The sequence below is a fragment of the Colletotrichum gloeosporioides genome, assembly GCF_011800055.1.
Source record: "Colletotrichum gloeosporioides strain Lc1 chromosome Unknown consensus_19, whole genome shotgun sequence".
NCBI classification, from domain to species: domain Eukaryota; kingdom Fungi; phylum Ascomycota; class Sordariomycetes; order Glomerellales; family Glomerellaceae; genus Colletotrichum; species Colletotrichum gloeosporioides.
In genome coordinates, this window is record NW_025544664.1 from 638,217 (window position 1) to 658,392 (window position 20,176).

Below are 20,176 nucleotides of genomic sequence, written 5' to 3' on the forward strand. Positions count from 1 at the left end.
GACACGGACAGCAGGCGAAAGGATGGCAATGTCTTTGCCATGCGATGCTGGCTGGTGTACTGGTGCGACCCCGCGCCACGAGGGACCTCAAACTCAGCTGCTTTTACGGCGACCCAATTGTTTATTATGCTTTGGCATCCATCCCCATGTCCACAGCATCGGACGAGCCTCCGGTTTGTGGATGCGACGCTGGTACCGGCGGGCTGGTTTGTTTGTCGCCCCTGTTCCTCGGCCGACCGAGTTTTATTTGCATATCAATCCTGATTGGTTCGTTGGTGGTGGTTCATCCCGAAGGATTGAAAGGGTTCGGGCAGTGTGTGCAAGAACTTGGGCTTTGTTCATGCGAACATGAGTGCACTGCCCAGAATACCATTTTTGGTGCCTGGAAACACAAAATTCATCGGAAAATAAAATGACCACTTTGAAGGAAAAGAAAGAATAGAAGATGTGGTAAGCAGAGCCCAAAGCTGGCGAGCATGTATGATGTGGTGTATTTCCCCAATTGGGCATGTCCTATTTTCAGCTGTGGCGCACGAAATCCCTCCAGCTGCATCGAACCAGCATCGATCTCATTAGGTCACCAGAATCGCGCCTCACCGTCGCGCACCCAGTCATCTGGTCGACCACATGGACAGGGCAGGGCAGGCCGGTAAGCCGGGCTCAACTCAAGACCGAGGGCTGCAGCTGTCGTGATTTCTGGGCTGACTGACTATCGATACACAGCAGTGAGTGTCGGCCATGCTTGTGTTGCCCTGCCATGCTGGACAGCCCGATTATTTTCGCTATGGGCAGAGGAATCACCGGCGCCGTGAACCTCACGATGGAATGATCGGAAATGCTCCAGTTTGGATGCCTGATGTTCCGTAGGGTACCTAACCTATCGTAAGCGGTCGTTCAAGATGGCCAGGCGAGCGGCGTCAGATCTCACATCATCTCAATGCGACTCTGAATGGAAGCTTCCCAAGACCGTGGCTCCGCCGGTGTGATGCTGGAACAGTAAGGAAAACAATATGAATCCCGGTGTCGATCTCGGGGATTTGCAGACCAGGCAAAGTCCTCACCCAACCCACGGCGCTAAACCTCATGGAGACGGGCTGAGCAGGTAAAGCAAACCTGTAGGTGGGCTGTAGGCGCGGAGTGGCCAAGAGTCAGCTGCCCTGGTGCTATTGATTTCTTGCAGATGCAATCATACATGCCCGTGGTAATCATGCCGTTGAAAATGTGAACTGATATTTTTGACACATAAAAAAAAATACCCCGGTCTAATCCGAGGGTGACAAGGAGGGGGCCGGCAAGGCTGGCCAAACCCCCTCATGCATGTTGTTTTTTCATTACCGCCCAAGAACTTTTCCCTTTTTTCAAACCACAGTATCCTTACTCGTCGTCCTCTTCCTCCTCCGCAGCCGCCACCGCAGCCGCCGCCTTCTTGGCCGCGACCCACTCCTTCGCCTTGGCCATCACCTTCTCCCGGCCCTTCGGGTCGAGCTTCTCCTCCCAGTCGGCCCACCGCTTGAACCACTTCTCGGCCTTCTTGGCCTTGAGGCCCTTCGCCTTGGTGCCCCTCTCGAAGACATCCCTGATGGCCGTGGCGTCCGGCTCCGAGGCTGAGAGCTCGAGGTCGATGAGCTGGCCCCAGAAGTCGAACCGCTTCGGCCACGTCGCCAAGATCGTCTCGAACGTCGTGCGGCCACGCTCCGCGTCGCCGTTGGGCGACTTGAACTCGAGGGCGGCGAACCGGGCCATCAGCTGCGCGGTGTGGCGCTGCTCGAGGGCCTGCGTCGCACGGGGGAGGAGCGCGCGCGCCCTGTCGGGCTCGTTCATCGTCACGTGCAGGAAGTGGGCGTAGTTCACCCACACGTCGGGAGACTTGGACTTGAACTTGTTGACGAGCGATTGGAAGACATCATCCGCTTGCTGTTACCCAATGTGTTAGCCTTCATTCTTGTTGTACCTCTTCAGGAAGTGTTCTTCTTACCTTGAGCTTTCCGGACTGGATGTAGATGCTGGCCAGGCGCTCGTGGACCTCCTGCTCATCGTTGTACTGGCATGCGCGCTTGAAGACCTCGTCGGTGGAAGCCTTGGTGCCGTAGGCGACTTCCAAGTTGAGGTAGGCGATCCATACGTTCAGCTTCTCGGTCTGCTCGCGGATGTTGATGGTCTTGATGGCACGCTCGGCGGTCTCGCGAGCCTTGGAGAGCTCGCTGACCTTCATCTGCAGCGCCATGTACTCGATCCACAGCTGTGACGAGTCAGGCTGACCCAGCAGGAGACGCTCGTAGTCGGTCGCGGTCTGGGGGCCGTGTGCGTCGAGGTCGCCAGTGCGGTCGACCTGGATCTCGCCTCCCTTCTTCTTCTCCTTCTTCTCTGATGCCTTGGACTTCTTGCCCTCGGCTGGTTCCTCCTCATCGTCGAAAGCGTCGCCTGTCCAGTCGTACTTGCCGGCGCTGAGACCCTTGCCCTTTGCTGGTGCCTCTTCCATCTCGACATCGCTTTCCTCGGCATCAGAGGCCTCCTCCTCATCAGAATCCTCCACGTTGTCCGTCCCGGTAATCGTGAACTGAACGCCCTCGCCCATATCAACATCCGAGTCATCGTCGCTGTCGAGCTCGGCACCTCCGTCAACATCATCCATGTCGCTATCCTCGTCGAAGTGGCTCGGCTTCAGGCTGAAAGTAATGCGTCGCTTCTCGTCGTCGATGGAGATGACCTTGGCCTTGACGACATCGCCCTCGCTATAGAGCTTGCGGGCGTCTTCCACAGGCTTCTCAGCCATCTCGCTGCGGTGGCACAGACCACTGACGTTTGTTGAGTTGTCAACGACAATGAAAGCACCAAACTCCTCCACCTTGCGAACCTTGCCGGTGACGATCTGGCTCTCCTTGATATCCTTCCATGTGATGGGAGGGGTGTAGTCGTTCTCGACGACAGAGGCCTTGAGACTCAACTCGATCTTGTTGATAGCGGTGTCGATGCTGATGACACGACCCTTGACCAGCTGATCGACCTGAAAGCTGCCCTTCCAGTCCTTGATATAACGATCAGACAGGTTGGCAATCTTCACCAGAGCAGAGATGCTGCCTCCAAGCTGGACAAAGACGCCGTTGTCTGCGACGTTCTTGACAAAGCCGCGGACGATGTCTCCAGAGGTAAGCTGCGCCAGAGAGGTGATTTCGCGGTCGGCAACAGGTGATGTAGAACTCAAAATACGGGAAGGGCGGGTAGACAGCCTGAGCCTCTTGTTGCTCTTGTCAACCTCAACAACGGACACTCTGATGATCTCACCCTTGTTGAACTTGAGGGTGTTGGCCTCGTCGTAATCGTCACAGAGATCAACCAGGTGGACAGGACCGGAAACAGCGTCGCTAAGCTTGATCATGAGCTGACGGTCGTTGACCTTGGTGACTCTTCCAGGAAGGATCTGGTTCTTCTTGAGGGAGTCCCACTTGATCTCGCTGGTACCAGAGGATGAACGAGAAGACAAGTCCAGATGGCCCTTCTCAGCATCGACAGACACAACCTTAACCTTCAAGGCAGATCCCACCGGGAAGTACTTTTCCAGGTTGCCGGCGTGAGACAGATCATCAGAAACCTCCATAATGCTGATTCTTCCGCGAACAGTAGGTGACAGGTTGACCCAGAGACAGTTCTTGCCGTGGTTGTTGACGAAAGCAATGTGGGAATCGCCAACCTTCAACTTGTCGTAAGAAAGAAGGTCGACCTCCTTGGCCTCGACGTCGCTCTTCTTGGCGGTGAGCTCGATGATGGAATGTGTCGAACGGTGAGAGAAAGGCAGGAAACGGTAGTTCTTGGAGTCGTGGATTCCAATGGCGCGGACGCGGATGATTTCGTCAACCTTGATCTTCTTCAAAGGAATCTTCTTGTCAACGATGTCTTCCCAGTTGTCGAAAAATTGGGAAACATCAATACGGCCTTGGATGTTGTCGGCGACCTTGACGTTGATCTGGGTAGCCTTGACGGAGGCAACCTTCGCGTCCATAGTGGTTCCCAGGGCAACGTCGTTGACGTTACGAATCTTCTCATCGACGGAGTTCAGGGCTGCAGCGGCCGGGACCTTCTCAGGTTCCACCGCAGATGAAGGCGTGACGATGATGCGCTTCTGCTCGGGGTTGGACGACACGATCTTGACCTCAACAGACTGGTGCTTGCGCATGCCAAAAGAAGCCTTCTCCTGCACCTCCTTGTCGAGCTTAGACTTGGGGAGAATAGCGGTCAGGTTGCCGCCAAACTGAACGTAAACGGCATAGGGACCAATCTCCCTCACGTAGGCAGGCGCAACTGCACCGACAGTGACATCATCGTAGCTAGACAGAAGCTTTCCGTTCTTGCTGGCCTCAATAAAGCTGGGCTTCTGTGTCAGAATGACGGCACGGCGTCGCTCGTTCTTGTCCAGGACCATGAGATCCGTCAGTGTCTGGCCAACGCGAATGCGCTTCAGGGCCGCCTCGGTCTTGCTGGCAGACTTGTCCGTCAGGTGACCAACGCGAATAATGGCCTTGAGTCCGCTCTCCTCGAGGTCAACAAAGACCTCATCCTCAGTCTTTTGGGAGACCTTGGCAGAGACGAGGTCGCCAATCTTGAGGGCCTTCAGCGCGGCCTGCTTGTCGAGGCCGAAGGCTGAGGGATCCTTGCAAGACACAACCAGCCTACGCTCCTCAGGTACAACGCTCAAGACGTGAACGCTAACAACCTGACCAGCGCGGAAGTGTTCCCTTGGGTCCTTGATGTAAGCCTCACTCATCTGTGATACGGGAAGGAAACCCCTGACGTCGCCAAAGAACTCGAGGCGAGCACCATCTGCGCTGACGGAGGTAATAGTACCAGGTGTCTGCATGTCAACCTCGACGTCATCGTAGTTCTTGATGATGGTAGAGTCGGAGCTGACAAGCGATTTCTTGAGGGTGAGACGGAGCTGGCGCTTGCGCAACCTCACAGAGAGAACACGGGCCTTGACCTCCATCCCCTCTCTGAACTTCTTCTCAGGATGCTGGAGCTTGACATCGGCAAAGTGAGACTCGTGAACGTAACCGGCAATGTTCTCCGCAAGCTTGACAATCAGACCGCGAATACCGTTCTCGCCAATAATCATCTTCTCGATCTTGCCGGATACAATCTGACCAATAGGAACGTCCTCGAGACGAATGAAAGCCTGGTCAAGGACCGACTTTTCAAACGACAGGAGGAACATTCCATCGAGGGGACTGTAGCCAACGACTCTGCCGCGGTGGGTTGTGCCGACCTTGAAAGGCCCACTGCTCTCGTAGAGAGCATCGACCTTACCATCCTTGACGCGAGAAATATGCACAAAACCAGAAATACCGGGCACGCCAGTGTCGACATACAGACCAATGTCGGGCTCGACCTGGCGCACAGTGCAAGTCTCGGCGAAGGCTGCGATGGGAAGCAAGTCGAGAGGGGACTTCGCTCTGCTGCCCTTGCCGGAAGATTTCGACTGCAGGCTGTTGATATGAGGCAGAAGCGAGATGCCGAGCTTGGGCTCCTTGGCGGCCGGGAAGTTGCAGATGATGCGCGCCTTGACGCGACCACCGACCTTGTACTTGGCATCCAGATCGACACCATCCGGGCCAACGCCGGAATGGATCAGGTCGGCGGTGACGGGCAAGTGACCCAAAAGCTTACCCTGGAGACCTCTCGAGGTGACTTCCGTAAGGAGGACATCGGCCAGGGTTCCGGGGAGGAACGAGTTGATCGTGGGGGCATTCGACGCGACGTTGGAGGTGCTGCCGAGCTTCTGGGGGTCGGCGGAGAGCTGGACAACGATTCCGGTGACGCCCTTGACAACGCAGAGGCATACAGCGCCGGGGCGAAGGCTGGCCTCATCCATGCCGGGTCCGACCTCTTTCTTGGACAGGAAGCCCTTGAGGTCTCCCTCAATTCCCAAGTTCATCTCGTAACCGTGATCCTGCACGCTCGCGATAGAGGCCATGAGGGTAACATTGGCCACAACATCATCGCTCGAAAGGCCGGTGTTGGTGTCGACAGGTCTTAAAGAAAGCTCGATGCGTCTCTTGGCCTTTCCGCCGGCTGTGTCGTCGGAGGTCGAAAGAACGTATGCGCGGACGTATTGGCCGATCCTGAACATGGACTTCAGGTCGACGTCGTTCTCTTCGTCTTCGTCTTCGCTCTCGTTGTCGGAGGTCTCCATGGCGCCCTCCAGTTTCGCATTAATGGTATCTGAGATTGAGGCGATCGAGACGTGACCTGTCAGGTTGTTCGGCAGGGCGATCGTGAGCTGGACGGGGTCGATGTGGCTGATCTGACCAAGGACGAGGGAGCCCTTGACCAGACGCTTGAAGTTCAGACCCTCAATCTTGACGGCATCCTCGTCGCGAGCAGGCTTCGCGTCCGTATCCTTGGCCTCCTTGGCCTTCCTCCTCTTCTCCTTCTTTGCCTTGCTCTTCTCGTTGACGTCGAACTCGGCGTCTTCCTTGGCAGCGTCTGCCTTCGCCTCCATTGTGATCTGCTTCTGCTCGAGGGGCGTCAGGACGCTGCCGCCACCACGAGGGAACAGAGGCTCTTCATCCTTCAGGAGTCTCGAGACGGTCGGGGCCCTGGGTGCGGGTGCCTCTTCCCTCGGCTTCTTGTCCTTACCGCCGTCCTGCTTGCGGTCCTTGGTGGGAGTGTCGCGCTTCGAGGGGCGTGACGCCTTTGTGGACTTGGCGGACTTCGACGGAGGAGTACCCCCGGGGGCATCCTTTCTCTTGAGTGAGCTCATATCGTATGCTGCGCCCAAAAACCAGGTGCAATTGCTTGCATCAGTCCTGGACTCGGTGTTTTGGAGAGCGGTACAGAAAAAAAAGAGTAGGGACCTCTCTCTCTTTGCGATGGCTCCACTTGAATTTTTTTGATTTTTCGGGGCGGGATGCAGGGCGATAAGAGATAACGATAACACACTCCTTATCGGAGCACCGGGTGGGGATTGGTGGGACTGGGCGGCACGCCTCGGCTTGCGCAGCGAACGAACACGCACCTTAGCGTCGCCTCCTTTACCGCAAGCCACTCCAATGGCCACCGACTGTTATCTAATCAGAAGAGCAGACGCGCAGGCGTGGGCGACTTTCAGTGTCATTTGGGGGTCATTTGGAGGGGTCGGTCGGCCCAGGTAGCGCTCACCACGGGATCCTAGCCAAACGCAGCGCAAACACGGGCGCACCCCGCTAGGCAGCCTGCCCAAGGTACCACCTACTTTCCTGCCTACCAAGTGCCTCCCGTCAGTGAAAGTAGGCCCGGAGGGTAATCAACAACAATAAGGCCAGCAGCTCCTAATTACTGTCATCCCTTCTTCTCACATCTTCCACCATCCCCTCCCAATGACGAATTCTTAAAACGAACATGCGGCAGATTGACTTCCCAGCTGCCGACCGGACTTTTAACCACGACTAAAAGCTGCCCTCCCCGCGAAATGTCTCCCAGAAAGCGCCAGCGACCGAACCCATCAGAGCCAAGTTCATCCAACCCACCTGCCGCAATCGCCCCTGCGACAGCAACATCGGCTACGTCACAGGTCACGGCCGTCTCAGAGCCCGTCCACCGGCCACCGCGTGAGATTCCGATGGCGAGAGACAGGAGCGGCAGCGAAACGAAGAACACCAAGCCAGACTCCCAGAAACAGGTATTGCTTCACCATTTTTGTTGAGTTGTGACATGCTCTGGCGCAAAAGTCTAAACAGCATGGTGCAGGTCCGCAAAGCGAGGAGTTGGTACGGCTCCTGGCCGCGCGCCCCCAAGTCCTCCGCATCCACGCAGATTGCCCGAGAAACAATCTTTGGAGGCACCCTGAAGCCATCCAGCACCCCCGATTTCCGACGTTTCGATACGAAAAAGAGCATCGATACGACGAGCTTCGACGGTCCCGCAGACTCGTCCGTGTCGCTACCCCAGATTCCCGAGAACGGTGCAGTGGCAGAGGAGAGCGCCGCCACAACAACAACAAACAAGACAGATAACGAGACGACAAACTCGCAGGCTGGAATCACGGATCCATCACCACCACCGCAGGAAACGCCGGCAAAATCCGACGACGCTGGGAAGACCGCGACGGACGATCAGAATCCACCACGGCCCGTGACGGCATCAAGTTGGTTCGGTTGGCTAGGGCGCGCGCCGCCAACAGATGCACAAGCTGCAGCACCAGCACCCACTGAGGAGCCACCAAAAGTGGAAGAACCCCCGAAGGAGCCAGAACCGCAGGAACCACCGCCTGCCGAGGTGCCAGCACCCGAGCAAACCCACCAGGCCGCGGCAACTTCACCGACACCGACGACGACATCTTGGTTTGGGTTTTGGTACTCCAGCACCTCTGCAGAGCCGCCTGCCATCGCAGATCCCGCTGCCGCTGAGCCGATAGAACCAGATCAGCCAACCACCACCACCACTGAACCACCTGCAAAAGAGCCAGAAGACGTAGTAATGGAGGATGCCCCGCCGCCAAAACCAGATGCTCCCAAGCAAGATGCCCAGAAACCGCCATCAGCCGGCTCAACATGGGCGTTTTGGTCGAGAGAAAGCCGGACAAAATCTGACGGCGGCGCCAAAAATGCCAAGCCTCAGCCGGAATCTGGTGAGCTTGCAGTCATGGGTCAAGGCTCAGAAGCGCATCCGGAGAGAACAAGTGTGGATCAATCCGAGCGGGACAGCGTCTTAAAGGATATCAAGGACGCGAAGGCCTCGAAAGATACGAAACCCGCCAAAAGTATCAAGTCGGGAATTGCATCCGCGCCGTCGACTTTTGGTAGGAAGAGTAAGAGAGTCCGGCCCCAGTCGATGGAGATCGATGTTCAGGTGAGGCCAGAAACGCCTACACGTCCCGATTCCGCTGCGTCTTCAAGAGCCTCAATCACCGACAAGACACCAAAGGAACCGCCCCTCAAGCCGGGAACCCCAAAGAGTACCAGCCAAGAGACTCCATCAAAGTCAACGCCACCCAATCTCTTACTGCCTTCATTTGGAAGCACATACCGCATGAAGGACAACCCATCGATCATTAAACAGATCACATCCCTGCTTCTACGGAACCAGCAACCTCCCGCAAACCACGTTTATAGAGTAAAAGAAACACCAAAGATCAAGAAAGCTCTCGCCATTGGAGTCCACGGCTTGTTCCCGGCAACGTATCTCCGTCCCATGGTAGGACAGCCTACGGGGACTTCGCTTCGCTTTGCAAGCCTCTGTGCCGAAGCTATCGGCAGATGGGCAGACGCCCACGGGTGCTCCGACTGCGAGATTGAGAAGATTGCCCTGGAAGGCGAGGGCAGAATCGGAGATAGAGTAGACAACTTGTGGAAGCTCCTTCTTAACTGGATCGAGCAGATTCGCAACGCAGACCTCATCATTCTGGCATGCCACTCTCAGGGCGTCCCTGTCGCAACCATGCTGCTGGCAAAGCTCATAGACTTGGGCATCATTACCAACGCCAAGATTGGTGTCTGCGCGATGGGTGAGTCTGCCGGGAACTCTCTCGCAAACCACAAGCTAACATCTTACAGCTGGAGTCTCCCTAGGCCCATTCCCCGACTACAAGTCTAGCATGGGCATCCTAATGGGCTCTGCCAACGAGCTCTGGGAATTCGCCAACCCAGATAGCGAAGTCTCCAAGAAATACGAAAACGCACTTAAAGAAGTCCTCCATTACGGCGTCAGAATGACATATATCGGCAGCATAGACGACCAACTCGTTCCGATGGAATCCGCAATTTACTCCCCCGCCTCTCATCCCTATATCTATCGCGCCGTCTTCATTGACGGCCGTATCCACGCCCCAGACTTGTGAGTCTCCCAGCTGTTCTTGTTTTCGAAGTTTCCCATCTAACACCTCGACCAGCATCGCCCACCTAGTCGGCTTCGCCCTCAAACTCCGCAATCTCGGCGTCTCAGACCACGGCCTCGTGCGCGAACTCTCCACCCCGCTCGCCGGCAGCCTCTACTCTGGCGAGGGCCACTCCCGCCTCTACTACGACGACCAGGTCTACGATCTCGCCGTCGCCCACGCCCTGGAGACGGCCGATGTCAAGCCCAACGTCCCCGCCACCGTCGCCCACCGCCGCGACGCCGGGTCCTCCCTCGCGAACCCGAACCCGTACCACCTCCCCTGGATCATGCGGGGCCTGCTGGAGGAGGACTTTGTTCGCACCGAGCTGTCGTCCGAGACAGAGGAGCTGCTGAGGCAGTTTGATGACTGGAAGCCCGTCACCAAGGCGCTGAAGGATGTCAAGTACCGGCTTGAGGCTATTCGGTCCAAGCTGTAATGTACCACCATGAACCGCCGCGCAAGTTTTCTTTTGTTTCGGTTGCTTTCACCGTATCAGGCGTAATTGGTCATTGGCAGGGAGGACGCAATCCAGACGGAGAAGGCGTTTTGATAACTCGCAAGATGTAACAACCTAGAATTTTTACACGAAGAAGTGAAGGAGGGGAAATGATGCATGGTGTTCACGCACTGCTTATTACAGGAGACCAGATACAATATACCAAAGACTTTCATTTTTTCTATCAAATGTCAGCCCACTGATTTTATTTGACCTCACCACACACCGCTATCATGACTCTTTGGCCTCGTTATCTCATTCACTCACTCCATCTCATACCGCATTTTCAAAAGACGTGGTCATGTTTAAAGTCATGAGATTTCTACAACTAACCGGGCATTCTCTCAGCCCAATCATGATAACTTTTCTTTTCATCTTTAAGAAGAAAGAAGGTCTGCCAACCATTACTTTTACACGGATCCTCTCCCCTTTCTTCATATGGTACATACGATGGCCTCGCCATTCTAATCGCGTCTAGCAAATCTAGCGCAAACACTCATCTATCTTCCTGCAACACAGCTCTCTTGCTCCATTCACCTCTTGCCCAGCTGCCAGTCATGAATCGTATTCTGGATAGCCTCCCACGTCAACGAATGCGTGCTCACGCCGTGCGCCTGCGCCTCCTGCAGCACAACCGTCGGCGCGCCGCTGCCCCGGCCCGCGTTCTCCACCATCCCGCCGACCACCACGCGCGCCACGCGCCGCAGGTCCTCGACCGTCAGCGCCTCGATCTTGCGGCACATGTCCGTCACGGGGATCTTGCGCCCGTGCACCTGGACCTGCCGGCCCAGGTCCTCGAGCTCGACCATGCGGCTCTCGAGGTTCATCAGCAGCGAGGAGCGCAGCTGGTTCTTGGCGCGGTCGACCTCGCCCTTCTTGAGCGCCGAGAAGCCCGTGTCGAGCGTGAGCGCGCGCAGCTCGCGGCACATGACGTCGAGCATGCTCGCGGTGCGGCCGGGGATGCACGACGCCGAGATGCCGAAGAGGCCGGAGTCGGTGTACGAGTGGTTGAAGGCCACGCACGACTCGACCCAGCCGTGCTGGTTGAGTACGTTGGTGTAGAGGCGCGAGTACATGCCCTTGCCGGGGCCGCCGGCGGAGAAGGAGCCGCCGCCGCCGAGGAGGGTTTGGAGGGTCGCGAGGGCGTAGATGTCGTCCGAGTTGATGGGCAGGCCCTCGAAGGCGAGGTGGATGTGGGTGTAGTTGGGGTTGCTGGGGTTGTTAGAGGGGGGCTGGGACGGGAGGGAGAGGAAGCCGCCGGTGTAGTGGGCGGGGGCGTTGATGTCGTGGGTCAGGGGCGTGGAGGAGGCGAGGACGTCGGCGTTGGCGGGGGCGGAGGTGGAGAGGTTTTTGAAAAAGGGGACTTTGGAGAGGAGCTTGGAGGGTTGTTGGACGGGGGAGGGCGAGGAGGAGGATGTTGAGGAAGCGAAGGATGAGGCGTCTGAGATGGAGGTTTCTGAGCCGGTGCGGGAGAGCGTGGGTTCTGAAGCCTTCATGTCGCCAAAGTACTGCTCCGCCAGCTGCACTGCCTCTCCGTGCTCAACACCAGCAAACGCAACCACGATGCGCTCCGGGCGGTAGAACAAATCGCGGTACCGCAGTATCGTCTCCCGCGAAATCGCACCCAGCCTGTCCTCGGGGCACAGCAGCGGGTTGCCCAGCGTATTATCCTTGAACGCCGCCGTGTGCACGAGCTCCGGCAGGATCAGCTCCGGCTTGCTCCAGATCTCGTTAATCTCATACTCCGCCGTGAGCAGCTGCTCTGCAATCTCCTCCTCCGTCAGGTTCGGGTCGCGGATCGTCTCGGCCAGCAGCCCAATCGTCGTGGGCACAGCGCCGTTGAAGCTCGCCGCCTGGTACATCATGCTCTCGCGGGAGCTCGCGCACTGGATGCTGCCGCCGAGCGCCTCGACCTGCTCGATCATGTCGTCGGCGGTGCGGCCCGAGGTGCTCTTGAACGCCAGGCGGTCCATGATGTGGCTTACGCCGCGCAGCCCGGCGTCCTCGTACCGCGAGCCGGCGTCGACGTAGACGCCCACCCCCGAGAAGGAACCCGGCAGCGCCTCCGAGGCGACGCGCAGGCCGTTGGACAGCGTCGTGATCGCGTCGAGGTCCGTCGGTTCCTTGGGGATGGCATCGATCTTGACGTTTTTCGGGCCGCGGGGAGGGGCCTTTAGTGTTGGTGGTGTTGTTGATAGTGCCCGGGTGGTAGTGGCGCGGAGTGCGGAAGTGGTGAGTCTTGAGGCCGGCGCCGCTGCGGCGACGGTGCGCCGCGGGAGGCGCGTCGCTAATGTTCGAAGCATCGCGATGCGTGTTGTGTGTATGGGTGGGAGTATTCGAATTCGTCAACCCGGGGCGGCGGGGAGGAGAGTTGAGGTTGAGATGGCGGGTGGGGGTGGGTTTTCCGCGATGGCGAGGGCCTGGGAAAAGTTCGCTGCTCTCGGAAAGCTGGTTTGCTGCCGCCCGGGAATTCTTGATCTTCCTTATCGGTCTTATCGCCATCGGAGGAATCGGGACCCTGGCCAGCCGCGTGAGCCAATCAGCGACGAGCCGTTGCATGCGGCTGGAAGACGTCATCCGGACCCTTCTCCTCGTCCTGCTGACAGCCTCTTCCGAAGGAGCGAACCTCGAGACATACTAGATGAAATAAGCATCTTGGCCGTCTTTTTGAGATATGACTGATCCTGAAGATGACTTCCTCAGGGGCATCTCATCAGGGCTGGCCCTCAGATGCGGCAATGAGCACCATTCAGCTGCACATCGGATGGTACGAATAAGTGATGGGAGTGACGAATTTTGAAAATCTGGTGGCTTATGCCGTGTTCTCGCTGTATTAATGTGATGCTATAAATGACCTCCGGAATGCCAACGCTCCATGGTCATATAAAGCCGTCGCTGTTGGATGAACCATTCTCAGCCGCCCAACATTCCTTGCCCCAGCCAGCGCCGCAATGAAAAACAACCCTGTTCCGGTTTAGCGAGCAGAGTCCGCTCCACAATGCATCAAAACGCCTTACACCATCCTTCGCGTCGCTCATGCAGCCGGTCTCTTCCTAGACTCCGTTGATGAAGCCATTTCAATATCCGTTAACATCAAACTTGAATCCCGCTTTCGGCAGCCCGTGACGGACTTATCATGCCGGGACCGGTTCTACCGGTCAACGTCCATCTCTGCAGCCTCGTCAAGGCTTCTCATCCCGTTGGCAGCTTCCGCAGCACGGCGACCGGCGCTTCCATCAAATACCCATGGCCCGGCGTCATTACGCGGGGTAATGGGACCTTCAGTACCGTTCGTCAAGTGGTTTCCAATGGGGGAAGGCGTCCGGGTGTCACGGCCAGTACGTGGAGCGGCCGTTTGCGATGGCCCGACCGAAGGAATCGGGACAGGTTCGATAGTGGCGTGAGGTGCAACCGATTGCGGCGGAGGCATCTCAGCCATGGTGCGGGCACGATCCAAGGCTACAGTGAAATCCATGGCATCTGGCTCAGTGCCGATCTCGGGCAACACAGGCCGCGAGCTTTCTGCAGACACCGGTACGGGGGCGGGTAGAGGCTCGCTTGGGACTACGGCCTTGTCCTTGGCCTCGTCCTTCTGCTCAAGCTCCTCGTCTTCGTCCATTTGCTCCCAGTCTTCTGCGGGATCCTCAATGTCCGCCTCCAAATCGGCAGCCATGCGGCAGTTCGGACACACGAAAATGGGATATTGTGGGGAATTCAATAGAGAGCGGATGCACTTAAAATGCCAGGTGTGTGAGCATGGCGCCACGAACAGGCACTGGCATGGCTGAAAGATCGTTAGTCTCTATGCTGGCACGCGATGTGGGGAATCAATGCATGCATGCCGGCCACATACCGCGATTGAGTTGAGACAAATGGAACAGTCCTGGGTCGACGAAGAATTTGCCGAGTTGGCAGAAGTCATATTTCGTAGACGCTTGTGTGTTGCCATGCTATACCACGTTAGTGCATGAACACGACTACATACGGCGGAAAACATACTTGAAAGTGTTGAGCTTGTTTTGCCAGCCACGGTTAAGTTCCAGCCTCATTTTCACGCAGCGAAAAATCATTTCCTCACCGCCCTTGAAGTCTATACCCAACTGCACGATGTCGCCATCGTTAACGGGGAACGGCTTCGACTCCGTGCCGGGAGGGCTGAGGCGGATGTGGTTGAGGAAAGTGCCCGAGGAACTTTTGACGTCTTTGATGTACCATTTCCCATCCTCGTACCAAAATTCGCAGTGTCGTCGACTGACAACCTTGCTCTTGAAGCCCACGGGGGCGGCCGAAGGGGTGTTGGCAGGCACGGGCGGCTGGTTGTCTCGCTCCGAGTAGCGGCCAACCCGAATGATCTCGTTGCCGCCAGGCAAAGTTCGCGATACGGGCGGGAACGTCAGGCTCGGGCGCGTTGCGCGGGGGTCGTAGTAGGCCGAGAAGCGGATCGAGGGAAGGCTGTCGGGCACAGGGGACGATGCCTTGGGCACGGCGTCGCCCGTCGTGGAAGCGCGTGCTCTCGTCATGTTGGCCGGTTCGGTATCGACGTGAGGCTGAGATGGCTGCCCAACTTGCGGCGCGGATTGAACACTGCTGCTACTGCTGCTGCTCGCGATGGGGTCGTCGAGGAGGGTCGGGAGCGCATCAACTTGCGGTCGCTCCACGGCTGGCGAGGAGGGTGTGGTCGAAGATCTGTTTGCGGCAGAGACTGACGATGGGGGCTCCTGCAGCGAGGCGACAAGGGAGAGCGGGTTGAGGTTTGTGTCGGTGTCAGCACGACGAGGGGCCGATGTGGGCGAGTAGCTGAGGGAGCGGTGCAGGCTCGGGGTCGGACGAGCAGCAGAGGTGCGGGAGTTCTGGGTTTGGCTTTGAGTTTGAGTTTGGGTCTGAGAGTGTGGGTGAGAGTTGGTGTTGGTGTTGTGGTGAAAGTGGGAGTGGGCGTGGGAATTCGAAGTTGGAGAACTGGAACCCTGACTGCTGTGCTCCCTGGAGAGCAGGTGATTTTGGGTGTAATTGCGGAGATAACTAAGGCCTCGCAAGCGACTGGACCGCGCCGAGGGCGAGGTGGGATTAGTGACAGACGTCGGCACGGGGCCCACGGTTGGTGGCGATGAGACTGGTTGTGTAAACATTTGAGCCTTCGAGGGGGGTGAGAAGTGGGCGGCGGGCTGTATTGGTGCTGGTCCTTTTTTTTCGCCAAAGGGCCCAAAGGGTTATGGCAATGTAATCAGAATCAGGTAGTGGCAGCAGGGCCGAAATGGCAGGTAAGCAGGCCAAGTTGGTAGTGTGTTGCAATGGTGCCGACTCGACTCGTGGGTTTCGGGTGCTGGCTGGCTGAGTGACTAGCAGGCAGTAGGCGGTTTGCTTGAACCACTGGGCTGATGCGAGTGCTTGCGCCTAAAGCAAGATGGACAGGCAGCGGTCTGTCTGGTGGTATGCCGTTGGTGCTGGCGCTGGTGCTTCCCTGGACTCAGAACAACAGCCAAGACACGATGCTGGACGGTGGACTTGTTTGAATTCTCTTGGGGGTCTTTTTCGGTATCCGGGCAGGGTTGAGAAAGAGAGTAGGGGTATCAAAACAAGAAATAAGAAACCCCAGGGCGACGGGCGACTTGACGTCTGACGAAAGGGGGAGGGCAGCGGGTGGCAGCGAGGGAGTGAGCCAAAGGCTAAACAGGCTACGCTGCAAGCATACAGCAGAGGCGGTTGCTTGGAATGTCGCGGATTGTCCCCAGAAGCAGGGCGGTCACCTTAATTCGCAAGCGTAAGGCGCAAGGTAACACGGGCGAGGGCGAGACGGGGGAGGTTGGACGAAGGGACGAAGGAGAAATCGTCGAAGAGATGAGAGGGAGGGAGGTCCGAGAGACTCTGGGAGGAGGTGGTGGTGACGGGCGGTAGATGATATTATGGACCAGAACCAAGGACCTGCTACCATAGACGGACCAAAGTCGGTAGACGAGCGAGCAGAGCAGGTGGCGGCCGGGATTGGCGAGACTAGGGAAAGGCGGTTTCCTTAGTCTGGGTCGCCGCCGCACGCCTTTTTAGAATTGGATGTGCCTGGTGCTGGTCCAGCTTGTTTGCTGCTTCAGGTTCCGAACAGAGTTGAACCTGGGAGACGCAGAGGCAAGAAGCAGAAATGCTGCTTGCTCGAGATGCAGCTGGAGCTGGATGTCTGTGGTAATATGGGCTGGATTGGGGAAGGGGCCAGTACTTTGGTCGATGGCCAAGAAGACGGGCGTCGAGTCCTTTTTTTCTCCTCTCTCGCTCTCTTCTGCTGTGTCGTTGCAGGCGTCAGTGGCAGTCCCTGTCGGGGCAAGTGCGTATGCGTAGGGAAGGGCCCGGACAGCAGGATGGACTGGGCGTGCAGGCGCTGTCGGTGAGGTTACCTCGAGAGCGGGCGAGGACTGCTCTGAATCGAGGTGCCTCCTGGCGGGAGGCGGGAGACAACCGGCGGTTGCAAAGAGCTAGGAGGGTGTTTCTCGCGTGCGTGCTTGACTTGGCAGGGCAGCGAGAGGTCTTGGGCTGCTTGCAGGAGAAGGAAGGGTGATGCAAATCGAATGCTCGGGTGTGTTGTTGTTGTTGATGTGATGTCGATGTTGCTTTCCTGCCGGCGGTCGATGAAGCAACAGCAACTGCAAGGGCCTGAACAGGACGGGATGGGTATTCGTTCAGAAGGAACAGAACACGAGTGGCCGGGTTGGGTCCAGCCCAGTCGGTCAGGTTTTCTTTGGCGCGCGTGCCACTCTTTTGCCCGGCGCAGAGGGGGGCGTCGATGGAGATAATGACGACGTTCGAGGCAAGCAGGAGGAGATGCAACGAGGGCCAGGACTCCAGGACTCCAGGATTGTCTCCCAGACTCCCAGAGAGGGTGCAGCCTCTGAATAATTGCAGGGAAGCCTGGCACCCTAGGCAGAGGGTCGCTTTCTTTGCCTTGGGTTTAGCCCGGTAAACAGAGGCCGGGCTAGGGCGAATTGGTTTTTGATGAGCAGGGGTTAAGGTTGCGGCCGCGATGGGATTGGACGCTGGCGGCGGGCAGCCCTGGTCGGGGGTGGTTGACTGCTGCTGCGGTGGTCGCTCGCCGGTTCGGTGGGTGGTGGTGAGGGGAGGGGAGGGGATGCCGTGACCGAGGGCGACGGTGCTGGTGATGTTGATGATGATGGTGGTGGCTCCCGATGATGGCAGATGTCCGGGAGGTGGCCGTCTGCCTGTCTCTTGTGTCGACGATCACTGACGAATCCCCGAGCCAGAGCAAGGACCCTGGAACCGACGGGAAGGTCTGGGTGGAAGTGGCAGCCGTGTGGCATGTACCTGCGTACCTTGCACTAGGACGCACCTCAGTAAGAGCACGGAGCCTCCATCAGGTAGGTACTTTGAATATCTATCCGTAGTACTGCATAGCATCTACGACGGATATGTACCGTCCTGCGCGTGAGATTTGTTGCGCGTGCATCGGTGCACCAAGGCATCAGTGCTCCAGACGAGCCGCTGCCATCGAGCTGTACAGAATACCCGAAGAAGCAACGGGAACAGAGCAGCTGGGTGCGGGATACAGGGCATGGCCTGGTCATGTGCGTCAAAGGTCTCAGTCTCAGCTCGCTCCGGGAGGCTGGGAGAAAAGAAAGGAAAGCTCTGGTTCTGGTTGTTGGCGGAGGGAAGGCGCCGCAAGCGGACAGCACCTGCCTGCCTACCTACCTTACGAATAGGAACCTCAGGCTGTCAGTGTAGGTCAAGTCAAGTCTTTCTCTCAAAACAGGCAGGGGGACGAAATAAGGTATCCCAGGTAATCCTGAGCCGTGCGCACTGCGTAGTACGTAAGGTAGGCAGGTAGGTATCTACGAGGAGATGGAAAGAAGCTCCGAGCAGGCATCGGAGGTACACCGGCCCATCGGTGAGGGATCACGGAAAGATCTCAGATGGAGCGAGGCAGGACCGAGCATCATGCACCGCTGCACCTTCCTCCGCGGCAATCTGGGAGCGACTTTGATTCGCGCTTCTTTCTTGTCTCGCCTGTTGCGATTCGACGGAGAGCACAGGGCACGGGGCTGCACCACGAGACGACGAGAAACGTCCATCATGTCGAGGCATGCAGCTGCAGCTATCGCTTTCTTCACAAAACCCACGATACTTTCCTTCCCGCGCTTCCCGTCACCCGTGGAATGCGGCAGTCTCCGACCCTCTCCTCTCTCCTCCTCCTCCTCCCCTCGTGCAACCAACCAACCCTCTTTCCCTGTTTTAGATGTCGTCAGATGCAGAAATCGGCAGAGGCGAAAGAAGGGTTCAATTCGTCTCACCTCACTGGCCGTTATTTCCGGCTCTGCCGTTGCCCATCTCATGCTCCACCGTCACCTCCACCACCACCATGGCACCAACCTCCATGCCCCCACGACACCCGCGGAACAAGATTCCCATCATCAGCTCATCTTCAACCTCATCCTTCCGCCCATCAGTCATCCAGTGTCCACCCATCGCGCCAATGGCGGCGTCAAGACTCAACCGCCCGCTTGTCTCCGGCCAACCGCACCGCTGTCACGGACGGGAATGATTCTGACATGCGGCCAACCATTCCCAGGGCACCAGCATCACCGGCCGCTTCGTTGGATCTGCACCTGCATGTCCGTGGGCCATGCTGACCTCCTATGGCGGGGCTCCCCGTGGACGCTTCGCCGTTGACACCACTCCCACATGAACTGCCCGCCTCCCAACGCCTGCACTGCGACGACAGGGACGACGGCGACGAGGATTGCCCTCGTGAGGTGATGGATGGCTGCTGCCCTTGAAGCATGAGGCCCTCCCACTTCCACTCCCACCTCAGGCACGCACCCGAGGGACCTAAATCTCCAGGGGGGTTCACGCTAGCGCACTCGCCCTCCTAGCGCCCTTTTCCCAGCGGGCTAGCTCCCTGATAGCGACCAACCCTCGCTGGAGCGCAGCGAGTGTACTCTAATCGCCCAGGCCCGTCCAGACGTCCGAGGCCCCACCACTCCCGTCCCTCACCACCACGTCCAGTCCCTCACCTGACGAGTCGAATCTTGCTGGTGCTGGACACCCATTGGACGCTCCTCAGATCCCCGCCGGAAGTCCAGCAAATGGCTGGGAATCACCACTTGGCCGCCTCATGCGGCTTCCACGACATCGTGGCTCCCTTTTTTGCCCCTTTCATTTGAGATATTCACGGTATCTCTTCGTCTCAACACTACCACCGTCGGAACGCTGCATGACTAAGGCAGATCCCCTTCCCGTTCATCTACCACAGTACATGGAAGCCAGCCGCCATGGGGAATCCAAACGTTGCTTCTCGAGCGTCCAGTCCACCATGACTCGTCCGGTCCGTCGTCCGCTCTCCCGAAGCATCCTCCGGCTTCCCACGGCGGCTTGATACATCACAAAGGAAAAAAGACCAGCAAACTCTGGAACGCGTCCGTTCCGCCTTGCCTCTGGCCCTCCACACTGACATACCGAGCCCCGTCTTGGCGCAACAGAGGCACAGTGAGGAAAAAATTCTAGAAAGCGTGGAGCACACTCAGAAACACGGGTCCGAACCCGACCCGGCACACCCGGCCTGCTGGCTCTTAGCAAGTTAGCAGAGTGTTCCTCGTCAACTGGCGGGGAATCTTCGCCTTCCGCCTCGCCTTGCCTCGCCACTGCACCCACTCGCCGCGAACAAACAAGACGCCAAGCCGCCCAACAACACAGCTTCATGCGTCCTCCGATTCTTCCCCGGGGCCGCGCCCGCGATGGATCCTTCGACTCCGTCCGCATCCCATTCTCGCTTCTTTGTGCGGACTTACCTCCGGAACCCTCTCGACTGTTCACCCCTCGCTTTCGTCTGATGTCTCCTA

General features: G+C 57.7%; 4 protein-coding genes across 4 annotated transcripts; 1 reads left to right on the plus strand and 3 right to left on the minus strand.

Annotated features, from left to right (window-relative positions):
- Window positions 1–1,374: 1,374 nt before the first annotated feature.
- On the minus strand, window positions 1,375–6,754 carry GCG54_00006479 (rRNA biogenesis protein rrp5; the record flags this gene model as incomplete). The annotated part of the gene is made up of 2 exons (XM_045406480.1): window positions 1,375–1,914; window positions 1,976–6,754. The coding sequence occupies 2 exons, from the start codon at window positions 6,752–6,754 to the stop codon at window positions 1,375–1,377; spliced, it is 5,319 nt and encodes a 1,772-aa protein (XP_045267772.1).
- A 687-nt stretch (window positions 6,755–7,441) lies between these two features.
- Window positions 7,442–10,283, plus strand: GCG54_00006480 (uncharacterized protein; the record flags this gene model as incomplete). Its single annotated transcript, XM_045406481.1, has 4 exons — window positions 7,442–7,651; window positions 7,720–9,475; window positions 9,525–9,804; window positions 9,860–10,283. The coding sequence occupies 4 exons, from the start codon at window positions 7,442–7,444 to the stop codon at window positions 10,281–10,283; spliced, it is 2,670 nt and encodes an 889-aa protein (XP_045267773.1).
- A 593-nt stretch (window positions 10,284–10,876) lies between these two features.
- Window positions 10,877–12,646, minus strand: GCG54_00006481 (Mitochondrial-processing peptidase subunit alpha; the record flags this gene model as incomplete). Its single annotated transcript, XM_045406482.1, has 1 exon — window positions 10,877–12,646. One exon carries the CDS (start codon window positions 12,644–12,646, stop codon window positions 10,877–10,879), a length of 1,770 nt encoding a protein of 589 aa, XP_045267774.1.
- Window positions 12,647–13,494: 848 nt separating this feature from the next.
- Window positions 13,495–18,803, minus strand: GCG54_00006482 (E3 ubiquitin-protein ligase DMA2; the record flags this gene model as incomplete). Its single annotated transcript, XM_045406483.1, has 6 exons — window positions 13,495–14,127; window positions 14,197–14,293; window positions 14,343–15,223; window positions 16,436–16,641; window positions 16,724–17,538; window positions 18,634–18,803. 6 exons carry the CDS (start codon window positions 18,801–18,803, stop codon window positions 13,495–13,497), a joined length of 2,802 nt encoding a protein of 933 aa, XP_045267775.1.
- Window positions 18,804–20,176: the final 1,373 nt, after the last annotated feature.